Source organism: Gamsiella multidivaricata (assembly GCF_025024155.1).
Source record: "Gamsiella multidivaricata strain RSA 2152 chromosome Unknown BC939scaffold_1, whole genome shotgun sequence".
Taxonomy (NCBI): Eukaryota; Fungi; Mortierellomycota; class Mortierellomycetes; order Mortierellales; family Mortierellaceae; genus Gamsiella; species Gamsiella multidivaricata.
This window is the reverse complement of record NW_026251709.1, coordinates 102,245-118,516: the sequence shown is the minus strand read 5'-3', so window position 1 is coordinate 118,516 and position 16,272 is coordinate 102,245. Positions and strand designations below refer to the sequence as shown.

Below are 16,272 nucleotides of genomic sequence, written 5' to 3'. Positions count from 1 at the left end.
TTTCCTCCTTTCGCCTCACGTATCCAGTCGTTCATCATGTTTGGTACTTGCATTTATTATGGTCAATTGTAGGTTAGACGACTATATATATATATTGTGAGGGGAGGAGACAGTGAAGGAATAAAAGTACATGGCTTTTGAGATCAAAAAGGGTATAGCACATTCCTGTCTTTATCGGACAGAGACAAAGTACTGGGGATGATGCCAGGCTGGCATCGCTGGCATGGGTGCTACTGGTGCCTCGGAGAGGGAGACAGTGCTACCATTGTTTGGATTCACGATCGGGATCCTGGAAGTCGCTCTTGAGGGCGGCGAATAGACTCCATTATTCGAAGGATAGAACATGCCCCTTGAGGACATGTCCTGACCAAAGAATGGACCCTGGGCAGCGGCAGAGGGTGCAAACATCATATCACACGCGAATGGCTGATGGTGATGCTGATGCTGATGCTGATGCTGTTGCTGCTGCTGCAAGAACTGCAGCTGTTGCATCTGAAGCATCTGTTGGTCTTGTTGTTGTTGTTGCATTGTCCAATCCAGCAGAGATGTGTCCTGGGCATCAATATGCGACATGGTATCTCCACCAGAGCTGACTGAGCTGACTGAGCTGATGGAACCGTGCCTGGATGGTGTTATAATGGAGGGGCTAGTTGAACATGCTTTGCTCGATGGAAACCCTGGTGGTGGGAGCTGTACGGGTGCTTTGCTGGCTGGGTCAACAATCGCAATTGCTTTCGAGGTAGGAGGGAATCTGCCGCTGACGGTACATTGGGATGGTGTTCGAGGCGATGCTAGGGGGCTGCTATGATCCAGTTGCGACCATCGTGCTTCTCTCCTTCTGGCATGAGCAGAGGCGTATTCAGACGCTCTTTCTGATAGCTGTGGTGGCGGTCATGCAAGTGTATTATGAAAGATGTGAGATACTTATTCACTGTCTCAACTGGGTGCAATTGCCGAAGAAAGACGATGCAAGAGAGAAGAGAGAGAAGATGGGGAAGAGTCAAGGGATTGTGGGTGCTTACCTCGGATGCAGTTAGACTCGGACAAAAGTCGAGATCATCCTCGAAGCATTTGGCTGCCTCCTGGGTCTGCATGTAATGTTCAAGATACGTTGTGTGCTGCAGTGACAGAGACATTGGGAAAGAAGTGGAGTGTGCGGACATGGTGTAGAATACAGGCGGGGTTGTGCTTGATGGTATGTATGCAGACACAGATGCAGAAAGAACGGAGGCACGAGTGTGGTATGTGTTTGCTAAAGGAAAGAGACAAAGAAGTGAGGAGGAGAGAAAGTGGATCGTGGCCGGGATACGAGCCGTGTATTTATGTCGAATGAACTTTCGACTGGGACCACCAACTCTTCGAGAAACCTCTACAGGGAGATAGTTCGGATGCAGTGCACGGCCTCATGATTTGGCAGTGCCCCAGTAGACATCCAAGAAACATAACGAATAATCTGCGTCTATACCCATGTTCCATTTCGGCTTAGCCGTTTCAGCGACTAGCACCGTCTCCCGATAGCCCCGACATGACGCTCAAAGCCCATTGACAGCAATGATAAATGGAGGTAATGGTCGACGTCAGATTAGGATCCTTCAGTAGTGGATTCTTAGCGAAGGGTCCTTTAGTCTTTGCAGATGACGACCAAATTGGCCCAGCCCAGACTAACCCTTTAATGCAAAGGCCCGTCACTCTAAATCAGAGTTGTGCTGATTGATTTTTTTGGTTAGACCTTGTCAATTATGGATATTTTGTTAAGCAAAACCCCTGTAGTTGAAAAGTTTTAACCAAAAAAATCAGTCAGCTTAACTCTCTGCTACAAATGACACTTCCTTCAGCCTTCAGTTGGAGACCAGATCGAATACAACAAATAAGGATCGTTCTTTATTTATATTTCAATATTTTTGGTCAAGAGAGGGGGTGAATGCTTCGATGGTGGAAAAAAAAAGTAATGGCGAAGGAAAGGAGAGATGATGTATATTTACAGACGATCGACGTTGTTAAGATCCTTGCAAGCGACCTTGACACGCTCGACCATGGTCTTCTCACCCTCACGGACCCAGACACGGGGATCGTAGAACTTCTTGTTGGGCTTGTTAGGACCATCGGGGTTGCCGACCTGGGCCTGGAGGTAGCCCTATTAGATTCACCATAAAAAAAACCAGACAATTGAGGTTAGATCTTTGATCCAAACGATGCTGCCAGCACACCGCACACCAAACGGTCTGATCGTGAATGCCGGGATAGCCGCGTTACCTTCTTGCTCTCGTAGAAGTTCTTGATGCCCTCCCAGTAAGCCCACTGGGTATCTATTGGGAATAAACAACAGAGCAGAAGTGGATGGTTAGAGACAGTCCCATGTCGGTGTCAATCAGTCGTCCCAAACAAAGTTCATCGCCCATATATTTCCTCCCCAACAAAGGACCCTATACGAGGGCCGATGATATGGCTCAAGACAATCAAGTTCCATCGGGACTGTGTCCATATCGGTCGATTTCCCAATGAGACCCGACTCTCAGAAAGTAACACAACAGAAACAGAAAGCTTACCAGTGTCAACGTTCATCTTGACGACACCATAGCCGACAGCGGTCTGGATGTCCTTCTCGGTCGATCCAGAGCCTCCGTGGAAGACAAACCAGACGGGCTTGTCGGTCTCGAGCTTCAGCTGCTCCTTGACATAAGCCTGGTGCTTGCCGAGAAGCTCGGGGTGGAGCTTGACGTTGCCGGGAGCATACACACCGTGGACGTTACCGAAGGCAGCAGCGATCGAGAACAAGTCGGTGATCTTGGAGAAGGCGTTGAAGATATCGAGGATATCCTGGGGCTGGGTGTAGAGCGAGGCATTGTCGACATCCGAATTGTCGACACCATCCTCCTCGCCTCCGGTGATACCGATCTCCATCTCGAGATGGCAGTTGATCTTGGCCATGCGCTCGAGATACTTGACACAGGTCTCGATGTTCTCTCCCTTGCTCTCCTCCGAGAGATCAAGCATGTGGGACGAGAAGAGAGGCTCGCCATGCTTGGCAAAGTACTCCTCATCGGCAGCGAGCATGCCATCGAACCATGGGAGCAGCTTCTTGGCGCAGTGGTCCGAGTGCAGGATGACGGGGATACCATACGCCTTGGCAACGGCGCGGACGTGATGGGCACCAGCAACGGCTCCCAGGATAGAGGCCTGCTCGTTCTTGTTGGAGATACCCTTGCCGGCAAAGTAGGCAGCACCACCGTTCGAGAACTGGATGATGATGGGCGACTTGGAATCGCGGGCAGCCTCTACGCGTCGCGAAAAGAAACAAGAACGCGAATAAAAATATCAATGTCAGGTTTTCCGTGTCTTTGAACGCGAGAAAACAAACAGGACTCGCCCGTAGGGCCTCCATGCTCCTTGCCCAAGCGAGTGGTGCGGACGATTGAGAGAGCGCATTATTTACCAAGAGCGGCGTTGACGGTTGAGGACGAGGTGCAGTTGATGGCGGGGATGGCGAAGCCGTGCTTGGAGGCATAGGCAAAGACCTTGCGGACGTTGTCACCGGTGATGACGCCGGCGGGGACGATATCGAGGAGACCCATGGTGATGCTGAGAGTACAGAAAAGGGGGGGGGAGAAGAGGGAGATGTGTGGTGGTGAATGTGTGGGAAAAAAGAGCGGTAGAGAAGAGAAAAGAAAGAAAAGAAAAAAAGGAGACGTGGGTATATAAAAAAAGAAAAAAGAAGGGCGCGGATGCGGAGCACCCCGGCGGCGAATGAAATGCAGACCTTGTCCCGTCGCAGAAACCCGCATCCATCATTCGGCTATTTGACATGTGGCTCCTGCGGAGATAGTGAGACAGTGCTCTCAAGTGAGAATGCGACCTAATGGTGCATACGTTGGTGCCCCGAATCCTGTCCCCGGAGCACGCCTATTTACAGGCACATGAACCTTCCCCCAACAAGGTTCTTTGTTTTTTATGTTCTCTCATCCTCACGTCACCTTCACTCAGACAATCCCCGGCCGTGCAGCTGGCCCTGCTCAAGTGCGGGGAAGACCAGATCGGGTTGGCTAAATATAATACTCAAAGACCATTCCACACTCAACATGTGCAGATCATCTTTCGCCAGCGTGGCACGCGCAATTACTCTCTTTAGTCTCGAATTGGAAATGGACGTCCTCGCTCGCGAAATGCTTTACGCGGTGGCACAAAAGAGATAACACACTTAGTTGACCCATTACATGTAAAGGTGAAAGAAAGTTGCTATGCAGGTCCCTGGAATGCCCTCCCATGAGCCTTGGAATAAGCCAAAGCAGGTTTATAATAGTTTAAGCTAAAAAAATTTTCCACAAACACGCTCTCAGGAATGGTGCGCACGCAAAACCCCCTATCATGCCATTAAAATGAAAAGCACCAACATACGCAAAAGAAGAGAAAGGGAGCAGCTGTCAGGGCGGTAGGAAGCGGCACGCGTCTGTTTATCGTCCCTCCCCCCCACAGCCACAGATCACCACTGATCGAATCCAAGCAGGACGAATCAATCTTCAACTTGCTCTACGACAATGGCAAGTCAAACGGTATCGGAAACAGGGTCGCGTACACCAAGGTAGCCGAGTATTTTGTTGACCAGCTCAACGCAAAAACATATTCTATCGAAATCGGCTTTTCAAAAATGGTGCTGCATATCCCCACCAGAGTGCAGTGTACAGTAGAAAATAGACTGGTAAATGGAGGCTGTGAAAACTCTCTAATAACTGGCTTGACATCCAGGCGTTCATAGCGACGTTGCTTCTTGATCCTTCGATGTCGGCTCTTTCAATTCTTGCTTCGTTAGAATTTTAGTATTTGAGCGTATCTGGTGTTATGCAGCAGTTGATATTTTGAAATGCTTTATATCAAGTGGCGGACCCAATCTTCTTTTTGAAGTGCAGGTAACTGCGGTTAGAAGGTTATTGAGTCTTTATGGAGGTGTCCGACGTAAGTGTGAAAGAGGATCTGCTTGAAGAGCGTGGAGTCACCGGTCATCTCAATACAGCTGTAGTGACAATATGCGCGTCCATCTGGTTCAAGCAGTACGTGCACGTCTGGAGCGACCTATGCTCGCCTATCATGGCGGCAGACCCGTATCACTGATGATTTTCCTGCACCTTGCTATCGCCTCCCTTCGTGTATGACCCTATATCCTGTTGCCAATGCCGGAGCCCGTTGTTTCGATCAGATGGATGGGCTCGAACAGCTGCATGGGCTGACGAGCATTCCTGTGGACTTTCTGGGCCCTGTCTATTTCCTTGATCGCCTGTGCTGTCGTCAATGACGCTTCGCAAAGGGCGTTCTGGGCATTTCTACCTCCGTTATTCTACAGGGCAATTACGCGGCGTGAACGTGTTCGCCTGTACAACGCGTGAATGGACGGAAATTAGTTCCTTCAGGACGGATGCAAGTTTGCAGGTGAGAGAAAGGGAGGCGAGGAGCATGCTGATCTATCGTATGTTGCACAAGTACCCTAAACAACGCCCTGCGATGGCCAAAGCGCTCCTTCGTGAATACAGCACAGCATAGACTGGTAGACTGGTGCGACTAATATCTATTGGCGCCGGCCTCAGTGGGCCCGACTGATACATTCCAATGACGTAATTGTTGACAAAACGAGACTGTGCACGAACCATGTCAGGTGCCTGTCGGGTGCCTGATTTTTTTTAAACACGTCAACAACAAGAGACGCGCTCTTTACCCTTTTCCCCACACGCACTGCCAATCAGCACCTAACCACCAACCACCAACCAGCTAGCCAGCGCTCACCAGCGCCCATACTGCACTCAACCATCACTCAACCACCACTCAACCGTCACTCAACCATCACTCAACTAACACCATGATCTACCGCTCAATCAAATCTTTCAGACTCACTCACCCCTATCACTGCTAACTTCTTGACTTTCTTCTCTCTCCGGCCTCCACCAAGCATCACTCTGGGAGCCCATCACGCTCGCCAGAGCAGCTTGCCGTCGACTGCGATGCTGCCGAAGAAAACACAACCACCACTGTGAACACAGTCCTCAACGCAGCCTGATACGCCGCCCCTGCTGCGGCACGGCCCTTTTTTGACCCCAGCCTCGCGTGCGCAAGACCCAAGGGGGGGTCCGTTGCGTACCTTGACAGACTCGAAGACATACTCGGGGGCAGAGGTGCCGGAGTCGACTCGACTGGGCTTGGTGCTGGCCCACAAGTCCCAGTCGAGCAGGTGGATAAGGAGCGCGCGTTGTCTCCGGTTATACAAAAGGATGTAGATCCCCTCGATACCGTTGCAGTCCACGAGCAGCGAACTCGGTGCGGCAAATATTCCTCGAGAGACCGAGACGCTTGCTCGTCGAAGATGCAGGCTCGTCCTACTCACCACAGGCATCACGCAAGAAAGTCAGATTCTCGCCTGACATAGTGGAGCCAGCAGACAACAGCCATTACCGGCTCCGAGAAAAACTGCACGCAGAAAAGAGGATAAGGCTCCGGGAGGAGAGGAAGAAGGCAGCCCTAAAGCAGAGAAGGCGCCAAGAAGAAGCCGAAGAGGTAGCCCGAGAGCAGAGTAGACGCCAGGAGGAATATGAGAAGGCGTTGCACTATATTGACTTATGTAGTACGTAAGAGTAGATAGGAGTACCCTTAATATGGTGCAGACGGGAACCGCTTTATAAGGTGCCGTCTCCCCTGGAAATAAAGATTCCTCTCTTGTCTTGTTGACTTTCTTGTCTGTAAGTGAATATAAGAGTAAAATATCGCAGGCAACACGAGACTAGAAGCAAGGGCGCAGGTTAGCGACCATCAACATAGAATTACCTTGGAGCAAACACACCAAGGAATGTACTCTATGAAACTCGATATGGGTACCTCAGCAGAGCATCTTGGGCGGGATCTTCGTGCAAGCAACCACTGTTCGTCCCGACGCAGTATTTTGCAGATAGATGGTGACTTATGGTTGATCTTAGTACAAGTACTCACTGCGATGCAGCAGCAGAGACACTCATCGATATATTGAACGACATAAGCTAACAGTATGACCAAGACAGCCGAGGATAGGAACGCCTCTCACAATGGCATGTTGGAGAACCAGCGACTTTTGAAAGTGACAAGGGCAAGCGCTTACCGACCAGAAGCGCGTGGTGCTAGCACACCTGAGCCAAAGCAGCGTCGCCCAAGATCCACAGCAGCTCTATTCACAATTTCCTTGACAACAATCTCATAACGCATATGCTGACGGGTCATGGAAAGAAGAATCAAATTCAGCAATATATCACTATACAACACATCATCGCGAACGGAGTCATATATGGGGGGTGCTCTGCCATGATCAGCGACCGCCGGAGCCTGTGATGACTCTGGATAAGAGTACAATATTTTACCCTTATATTCACTTACAGACAGGAAAGTCAACAAGATAAGAAAGGGATCTTTCAGGAAGCTGTTCTGTTGGACGATGATGGAATGGACATGGTCGATGACGACGAATCTCGACAGAAACATGACGAGCACAAAGCCGTGACATGAGCAATGTCAAGATTAAGGCAGTGCATAGTTACTACTCCATGTCGCCGGTTTCCTTACGTAGGATTGTCGATATCAAACCCAAATAACTAAAAGAAGAAAATAAGAATAGAATGAAAAGATCCAATCCATTACACCAGGAAAAAGAGACCAAATAACAAAGCTGAAACCCCCAGAGAGACATAGCAGCATGCAGCAGCGGCGGCGGCGATGGCAGTGGCGCGACCCGGGTGCCAAGTAAAACAGCGTCGCAGCTGAAGTTTCACACTGCCCTTGAATGTCCTCAGCAGAGAGGCAAAAAATGTAACGCGCACCAAGATTGATCGTATAGAAATTCGAATTAGCGGCGGCTGTTCCCATTACTGCGTAGTCTGACAAAGATATCGAAGGGATGTGTGCTGTAGAGCCCAGTGCTGTGCTGCAGATGTTCATGCCGGTAAGTGCAAACGATGAGACCGGGGGAGGGAGGAGGAGTGAATTTGAGGTAAACAGAAGGGCTTTATTTGGGCGGTGTATCTAATTCCAGGTGTAGATAGGGCTCATATATAGTTGTGGGGTCAATGTCAATATCAATAGCAACTGGGCGAAGCATCTGTTGACATCATAGCATATTAAATCTTTTACAAACACTCAAAATAAAAAAAAAACCTCGAGTGGTGTGGCGGTGCCGCTCTATATCAGGTAAAAGTACTAGCTGCAAATATAGCTGCGCAACAAAGAGTTCACATGCTTTTGCAAAATTCGCGTTCGTACATTCGATTGTTCCAGAGCCTCAGCAGACTGTACGTCGATACTACTTTCGCCACTATGCAAGTTTCGAGAAGAATCTGATGACTCTATGGACTTCTATGTGATTCTAAAGTCTTATGCCCATATAATCTTTTGGTTGCGCACTGTAAGTTGCTCAATAAAGGTCTCTACTGGCCAACGAAGTCTCTAGATAGTAATTGTCTTACTGTAAATATATGTCACGAATAAATGAGCGACGAGAAGGGGGAGGGTCTCGGTTGAGGACCACAATCCGTATAACAGAGGACTACGGAAAGAAATTGGGAAGCAAAAGATCTAGAGTTAAGTTGCGGGGCTACAGTAGAAGCAAATAAAGACTCCAGACACCGAGAACACTTATAATGAGATCCTTTTGGGACGGTACCTCAAAGAGGTGCTTGGTCCTTCGGATATGACCGTATGAATATCCTGTACCTATTTCGCTCATCGTGCCATACCAAGTGACGTAGCTGGGCCATCCACCCTGGATACCCTGTCTGGATCCCACGTTGGATCCACCACACCACACCGGCAAGCACTGAGGGTCGGATAAAGTCCGGGTTTAGTCAGGATCGCCCGCGACGCGGCTAAGACGCACGCAATAGCCTCACGATCAGCTTGCCTCGGATCGCGGCTAAGACGTCTCGACGTCTGTTCGACTGACACGCAGCAGTTTTAGACATTTCAGTGCGTGGTCCTAGACCTTGACAGCGCGCCATAGGGAGAAGCATCTCCGCAAGGCACTCAAGCGCCTTGGAAATACTCTCGAGCCCATGTCCGGCTGCAGAGTTCGGCGCCCGCGCGGAGGGTACTCCGCTGTGTATTCGAGTGCCTTGGAGATACACTCAAGCTCATACCCGGCTCCACCGCTTATTCAAACGCGCTCTCTGGTAACGTTTTGAATCTATGGCGACGGTGTAGAGACCGCTGTGGGACCATCCTCATTCCCGATTGAAGGTCGCGGCGATGTGTTTTGTGCAGATGCTGTCCCATCTATCTCTTGAGGATCTGTTGATCAGTCGTGTAGGATGGTGGATGGATATAGTGCATTCCTGGTGAAAGAAAGTCAAAGAAATAAAAATAGATATGATCAGACAACTGAATCGATCAGGAGGCATGTGGCTCACCGCTTCCACCACATTCTGTGTACTTTTATGAAGAGCCGCCACACTTTTTTGAGCGTGCATCGATTCCCTCCCTTGGTTCGACTTGTGAAGACCCTGTACGCGTTCAGCACGACTCCCAACGAGCATCTGTGCTGTATCGCGCTTCCCAACTAGCCGTGCTGACTAGAAGGGGAGGGGATCGTGGTCTGAACAGGACAGCGTCAGATCGAACCAATGGCGGAGCAAATAAAGGGGGGACGGCGAAAGGCCATTAGTTCTACGATTTTTTTTTTTTTACTTCCTCACATTTTACAGGAATTTAAAATTACCGCACGACATCGATCGATACTGGATCTCGTATAAGCGTCTTATACGTGTGCCGAGTTCAATTCGAGACCATATCAGCCGTTTGACACGAGGATGCGAGTATATCGTCTGCTGTTGCTTCCAAAGCAAGTAGGTAGGCAGGTAGAGAGGTAAAAAAAAAAAACACATGGGGTTAGTGCACCTTACAGTATGCATTATCGCCACTAAAAGTCAATCGGCATAAGATTACAACTCACCCATCAGAAAAGCAGGGGGTGTTTATTTTTCGGAACCCCATCTGCCGTGAGAACCTGTCCGCTGCACTTCTTGAACGGCTGCTTGCCGTTTCTTGAGAGAGATGGACCCACAAGCAGCAATTGAAAAAAAAAAAAAAAAAAAACGCTGCGGTTCAATGTGATAGAAGCACGATCCTAGTCTAATAAATGATAACAAGTATCAACCAACTGACTGATTAGAAAGGGTCCATAGCGTTCATGAAGCAGCAAATGGTGTTATACGCGGAGGAGGTTGGTACGATACGTTACATAGGGATCTAACCCTACGAAGGTTCCGTCTGAGGGGTCACGACCAATGACTCTGCGATAGTCGCATTACGCCTGGCCGCCGCAGTGGTATGTCGGTGAGAAATGTAATGTCAAACGAAGGAAAGGGAATGAGAATGTGGGGAAGAATGAGAGCGATTGTGTTCGACCAATCACGTGTGGGGAAACTCTTTGAGAATCTTTGCCACCAAAAAAAAAAAAAAATTCCCCACAACGCGTCGAGTCTGTGCACGATAAAAGGTTTGGCTATTAATATTTTTAAATCGATTTTTTATTGAATAACTATGCTTTTACAAAAAAACGACAAGTAGGAAGAAAAGAAAGAAATATACAATTTATGTACAGATGGCTGTTTGTGTAAATGAGTCCTCTTTGTCCTCGAATACTGCATCCTCTCCACCATCATCCTCGCTTCTCGTCCATACCATGAACGCCTCGAAGTTGCTCCGCTGTAACATACGCCGGTGCATTGTTGTCCTCAAAGCTCACGGACCGACTTCCGCCATTGATCGAGGGCCGACCATTGGCAAAGTTCTGTACCGGAACACGAAGTGACCCCGCTACACCCGACGTGTGCGCTCTCGAATGCTCAGCCTCATTCGAGTGCCTGGATCCAGACTGAACGACCAACAAACAGGGGGCAATGCCGGAGGTCAAGTAGTTCTGAGCAACCACGCCAAGGATGTTCGACACTGTCATGAACGAATAGTGCAGGTCCCGAGAGGACTGCTGGGGACGAAGCTGGCGAGGCTTCAATCCAGGCTCTTGGCTATTGAACGGATTATCGTTGACTTGGGTAGGTGTATTGACGTTCGATTTCGACACCATAAATCCGGTTGGCAAATTGTCAAGATGCAGTGTTGGCTTGGTCGAGCTTGCCTGGATGCTGGTAGACACGCCGTGGACAGTAACGGGTTGGGGCGTAGGATCCGGAGTATACATAGAATTGGCAGAGCTGTGCTTCGCTCGCTTGGTCGTCAGTCCACGTCCCATCACCAGGAGGTCGCGCGATCCCAACAATGCCTTCGAGAGCCCAATAGCATCACGCACAGTCGAAACAACGTGAATAAAAACGCCAGTACCAGCCTCCACTGCTCCATCAATTGAGGTGCGCTTAGCATCCGCGCGCTTGTCTCCAATAGCAAAGGCCCTATGTGGAAAATAGGACCGGACCAGGGCCTGGTTGTCCTCCGGTAACTTGACCGCTTCATCCATGTCCGTGTCAATAGATTGCGCATCAATATCCACCATGACACCACGACTCTCTTCTTCCTTCGTAAGGGACCCTTTGGCTACCTCAATGCGAACGATGAGAATGTTGCACAATCGGTTATGGCTCATAGCTGAAGCAATCTTCAGAGCCTCCTCGTCGTCATGGGAACCATAGAGTGGAATCATGATGTTGGGAAAGTGTCCTGCTCCCCCAAACTCCCTGTCCACAAAGACAGCGGTGACCAGGCCAGTGTTCGCTGTGGTGCTCAATAGGCGGCTAACCATCTGCGTGTTGGATGTGACTAGAGGGCGCGACAAGACAGGTTTCTCGCCCTCTTCCGAGTTGCTCATAGGAGGATCAGGAAGTGAACTCGAATTCCAGGGTACGATAATGACATTGCTGCCGCTCTCAAGCGCCTCATCATAGATGCTGTTAGCAAAGTCATCGGGATCCGTGGAAAGGGTCACGCGTGGACGGACAAAGATCCCGTTCAGCTTGGCGAACGCTTGGAACACAGTCATCAATGCGTCACGGCGCAAAACCTCGGCGCGCTCCGTCGCAGCGAGCAGTACGGACGAGCTTCGGTCGGTCAGATGCAAAAGTCGTAAGGCCAAAAGTTTAGGACCAGAGATAGTCTCGTTCGTCGCAGGTTGAGTCAGCGGAGTACATGATCCAGGAACTGTGAGCGACGAGTCGCTACCGTTGACGCTTGAGGACTTGGGGACAGCATGGTGCAGCATCTCCAGGAATGTCATCATGGCAGGCAGGTTATGGATCTTGTCGAGACAGAGCATGAATCCCTGGTTCGTTCCATTGGCTCCAGTGGGGGACGCGACTCGCTCGGGGCCAAAGTCGCCATGTTTCTTACGTTCCTTTGCAGCGGCGCGCAAGGCGGCAGCCCGTTGGTAATGAATGGGATAAATCCAAGACACGGCTGGGGTTGTCATGCAGGTCGTAATTAAACACATGGCGATCATGATCACAAAGACCTTATCGTTGATAACGCCAGCGTCGTAGCCAATGTTGAGCACAATTAGCTCAATCAGACCCTTGCAGTTCATGAGGACGCCGATAGCGAAAGATTCTCTCCACTCCATGCCTTGAACGCGTGCAGCAACCGAGCATCCTATGATTTTTCCAAAGCACGCGACGGCGGTCGTCAGGATCACCAGGCCCCAAATTCGTCCATTGTCCAGCAGCCCGACCTGAGTCTTGAGTCCTGAGAGAGCAAAATAGATTGGGAGGAAGATGACGCTGACAAGATCCTCGATTCTTTTGGTAACTCCGTGAGCGAAGCCCGTATCATTGGGGATGATCAGGCCAACAAGAAAGGCGCCGAAGATAGAATGCACACCAATAATATCCGTGATAAAGGCGCTGATCAGTACGATTGCGAGGGTGCAGGCCATCATGGTCTGACTAGGCTCGTCCTGCGACTTTGTAACCCTGATCATGAGCGTAAAAAAGGGACGAACCGCGAATATCAGAACCAATATCCATGCAATTGATAGCAGGACAACGTACAGGGGAGTGATTCTGCTAGCACTGTTGATAATGGAAACGACGAGAGCCAGCAGGATCCAGGCCACAATATCGCCGACTGCGCCAGCACAGATAGTGAGGAAGCCGACTTTCGTCGTCAGCAACTTCTGCTCCGCTAGGATGCGAGCCAGGACCGGGAACGCAGTGATGGCCATAGCGACACCACAGAAAAGCAGAAATTGGCCGAACCCAACCGCGGTATCAGGACCGAGCTCCTCGTAAAGAACATAACTGACGGCGGCACCGACTCCGAGAGGCAAGGCCATGCCTGCAAATGATATGCCGAGAGCGAAACGAGCGCGTTTCAGAACCAGGGCGGGATCCAACTCCAGACCAACCAAGAACAAGAACAAGACCAAACCGATGGTTGAGACCAGGTTCAGGTAGGGCAAACTGTCAGGGTTGAAGATGGTACTGGCGAAGCCGGGTATGCGGCCCATGGCCGAGGGACCGAGGATAATACCCGCAATGACTTCGGAGACGACGCGGGGCTGCTTCATCTTATGCAGGCCAAAGTGCAGGATGTAGCATAGCCCGATGATGATTACAGCCTATTGACAATGATTTCGTGGTACAGTGTTATTTGGTGTGACCACTCTGAAACTTCGTCTCAGTCATATCCATATGTATCAAGGGAATATGAACGCAAACTCAATGAAGGGCTGTTCTTACCTGGATGACAAATAGCACGAATGGATCGGACGGACTGACTTCAGTCGGGTTGAGTCCCGTCAGGACGCTTCCTGCGAGTGGGGATGAGGGTGCGAGGCATTGGTTAGGAGTCTGCAGGGATCTTGAGGTGTCCATGATTATCAGTACAAGCATTCCTAGGACTTACCTGGCGCTGCACCCATTGGTGGATACCTTTACTTGAATGTGTTATGTGCGAAAGAGAGGTTACTGAAAGGTATTATTTCTTAAGTCTAATGTTGAGTAGAGAAGGACGAACAGAGAATGAGTTTAATAAGTAAAGCAGGGCGAGTAGAAAGTGGGTGAGAAGAAAGAGAATCCCTTTTGCATGATCGAGGCACATCTGCATGGGCGGTGAGAAGGTTTCGAATGCAACAACAGTGACCAAGGATAAAGCACATGGTACTATCCAGTCAATTGCGTGGTCGACGCTGCAATGCATTGCGCTGACACGGTCCTTTAGATCGACATCCCTAGCCCACAAAATCGTATTTTCCTGACCACGATTGAGACAAGAAGAATTGGGTCTGTCGAACGTGCGCTGAGGGAGTGAAAAGGGTGAAGCGCAGGGCTGTTGCAACGGGGAAAATACTGGAAGGCTTACACACGATGGCGCAACATGTCCGCCATTCTTCTTCTTAAACCTTCAGCATTGCTATTCTCCTTCTTCCACAATATGTCTGCTTCGACTGATCGTTTCTTCCAAAAAAAATAAAATAAAATAAAAGTAAGGGCATGCTGGCGACATGCTTAATCGATGATAAAGGGTGCCCATCAAAGGCATGCATATGTCAATAAGATAGAGAGATAAGGAAAGCACTAAAAGGCAATAGCGCGTCCTTCTGAGGATAAATAATGAGGTTGCAGGGCGAAGTGTCGTCCTGCATGAGAGCTAGTCACATTTTTTTTATGTCCTCTTGAACTTACAAACTACCAGCGGAAGGTTGTCCAAGCGAGAGTGCGATGGGGAATGCGGAATGAGGAAGGGGAATGAAGAAGGGGAATGAGGAAGAGGAATGAGGAAAGAGAAGAAGAGAGTGAGAGTGAGAGTGAGAGCGAGAACAAGGAGGAGGAGGACAATAGCAAGGTGACGGTGGACAAAGTGAGGTGGAGATTAGTGGCGGACGGTACCCCTCATATACTTTTTTTTTCCGGAGGTGGAGAGGAAGAGCTAAATGTTTACAAAGGGTCCGTTGTTCCTCGTCATCATCGTCGTAGTTATCCTGTCAAAGCCTTGTACATAAACAGCGAACAAAGATAGAGCAGGACAATCGAATGAGATGATAGAACGAGTAATATAGCAACCAGGATAGACTACAGACGGCACTATCGGACACCTACCAGATACTGTACACACGTTGGTGTCGGTCCTTATCCTTGTTCTCTGTCCATCCTCAGCCCGGTCTGTCACCATGAAAAACAAGTCGTGGACAAGGGCAATAAGCGTGTGTGTGTGTGTGTGCGGAAGGGAAGACTTAGTTTCTACTATCACACCTGCTGCTATGGATGCCACAGTACCGCGTGCATCTCATTTTCTTTTTTCCTCGGTAAGTCCTCAGTCTCCTGCATCCCCAGTCCCCGTTATACTTTAGGCCAGGGGCAAGTCCTGTTTGTCACCTCCCATTTTGCTCCTTGTTCTCGACACTCTCGTCTTGTCCTGTTCATCCTTTACTGCATAGAACCTTGGAACGATTTTCTTCCCTCGTGTCTATCTTTGTGTCTATGGAATGTGGAGACCTACCGCGTGTGTCCTCTTTCTCGCTTGCAAGAACTGTGGACATCATGAAAGACACAGTTGTGTCTCGCAATCCGCGTAAAAGCTGTGTTCATGGTTACGTCCTTCCTCTGTGTCCTGTTCCCCCTTCTTTTTTCTCCTCACACAGACAATTGCCGCGTCCAGGGCACAGGAACAGCAACTAAGCTCGATCTGTTGCACAAGCGGATGGCTAGTGTCAGGGGCAACTACGAGAAATCCTGGTAAGACTCTTTCGCTACTGAACCCCTTTCTCCCTTCCACAGTGATGTGCCTGTCTTAGAAGCCCCTATCTTTTCATTTCTTGAATAGGACATACACGTCCAAGTAGCGTGTACATGTCCAGGCTGCGTGACAGACAGTCTATGAGATCGTCTCGCCATACATTGCGCGACTTTGGTCAACGTGCGTCCAGTTTCTCCTTGATGCTATGTTTGTAGGCATCGCTGAATTGAGTGCCTTTTTTTTTTTGGTACCTATCCATTGTATATCATGGCCTATGCAAACGCGACCTAAACTTTAGTAGGCGAAACCATGTTCACCCTTGTCACACTGTGGTACAATGACCCGCCTGCATCATTCTGCAGATAGAAAGCAAAAAAGACACGTTTGTGGATTTTGCCATTTCGCTGGGTTAACCTTTAGGCTGTACATATTACTGGAAGAAAACCAAGAAAGGCACGTTCTGGACCTGTTCTCAATTGCAGCGCAGTCTGAAAAGCGAAGCATGCCCACAGAATTATCTGTCTCCTACAAGCACAACCTACATCTTGAACACTCAATCTCAAGGACAGTAAAGCAAATGGTCTCGCGCGTTTGCTTAGA

At 49.5% G+C, this 16,272-nt stretch overlaps 4 protein-coding genes across 4 annotated transcripts; all 4 read right to left on the bottom strand.

Moving 5' to 3' along the window:
- Positions 1–171: 171 nt before the first annotated feature.
- On the bottom strand, positions 172–1,163 carry BC939DRAFT_497971 (uncharacterized protein; the record flags this gene model as incomplete). Its single annotated transcript, XM_051559760.1, has 2 exons — positions 172–879; positions 1,023–1,163. 2 exons carry the CDS (start codon positions 1,161–1,163, stop codon positions 172–174), a joined length of 849 nt encoding a protein of 282 aa, XP_051417689.1.
- Positions 1,164–1,859: 696 nt separating this feature from the next.
- BC939DRAFT_433702 (fructose-bisphosphate aldolase, class II) lies at positions 1,860–3,682 on the bottom strand. The gene is made up of 4 exons (XM_051553260.1): positions 3,434–3,682; positions 2,547–3,275; positions 2,254–2,306; positions 1,860–2,134 (listed from the first exon to the last, which is right to left on the bottom strand). Exons 1-4 carry the CDS (start codon positions 3,570–3,572, stop codon positions 1,979–1,981), a joined length of 1,077 nt encoding a protein of 358 aa, XP_051417688.1. The 5' UTR covers positions 3,573–3,682; the 3' UTR covers positions 1,860–1,978.
- Positions 3,683–5,079: 1,397 nt separating this feature from the next.
- Positions 5,080–6,385, bottom strand: BC939DRAFT_433699 (uncharacterized protein). Its single transcript, XM_051553259.1, has 2 exons — positions 6,122–6,385; positions 5,080–5,360 (listed from the first exon to the last, which is right to left on the bottom strand). The coding sequence occupies exons 1-2, from the start codon at positions 6,371–6,373 to the stop codon at positions 5,322–5,324; spliced, it is 291 nt and encodes a 96-aa protein (XP_051417687.1). The 5' UTR covers positions 6,374–6,385; the 3' UTR covers positions 5,080–5,321.
- A 4,266-nt stretch (positions 6,386–10,651) lies between these two features.
- Positions 10,652–13,858, bottom strand: BC939DRAFT_497968 (Sodium/hydrogen exchanger family-domain-containing protein; the record flags this gene model as incomplete). The annotated part of the gene is made up of 3 exons (XM_051559759.1): positions 10,652–13,555; positions 13,677–13,747; positions 13,843–13,858. The coding sequence occupies 3 exons, from the start codon at positions 13,856–13,858 to the stop codon at positions 10,652–10,654; spliced, it is 2,991 nt and encodes a 996-aa protein (XP_051417686.1).
- Between the last annotated feature and the right edge of the window lie 2,414 nt (positions 13,859–16,272).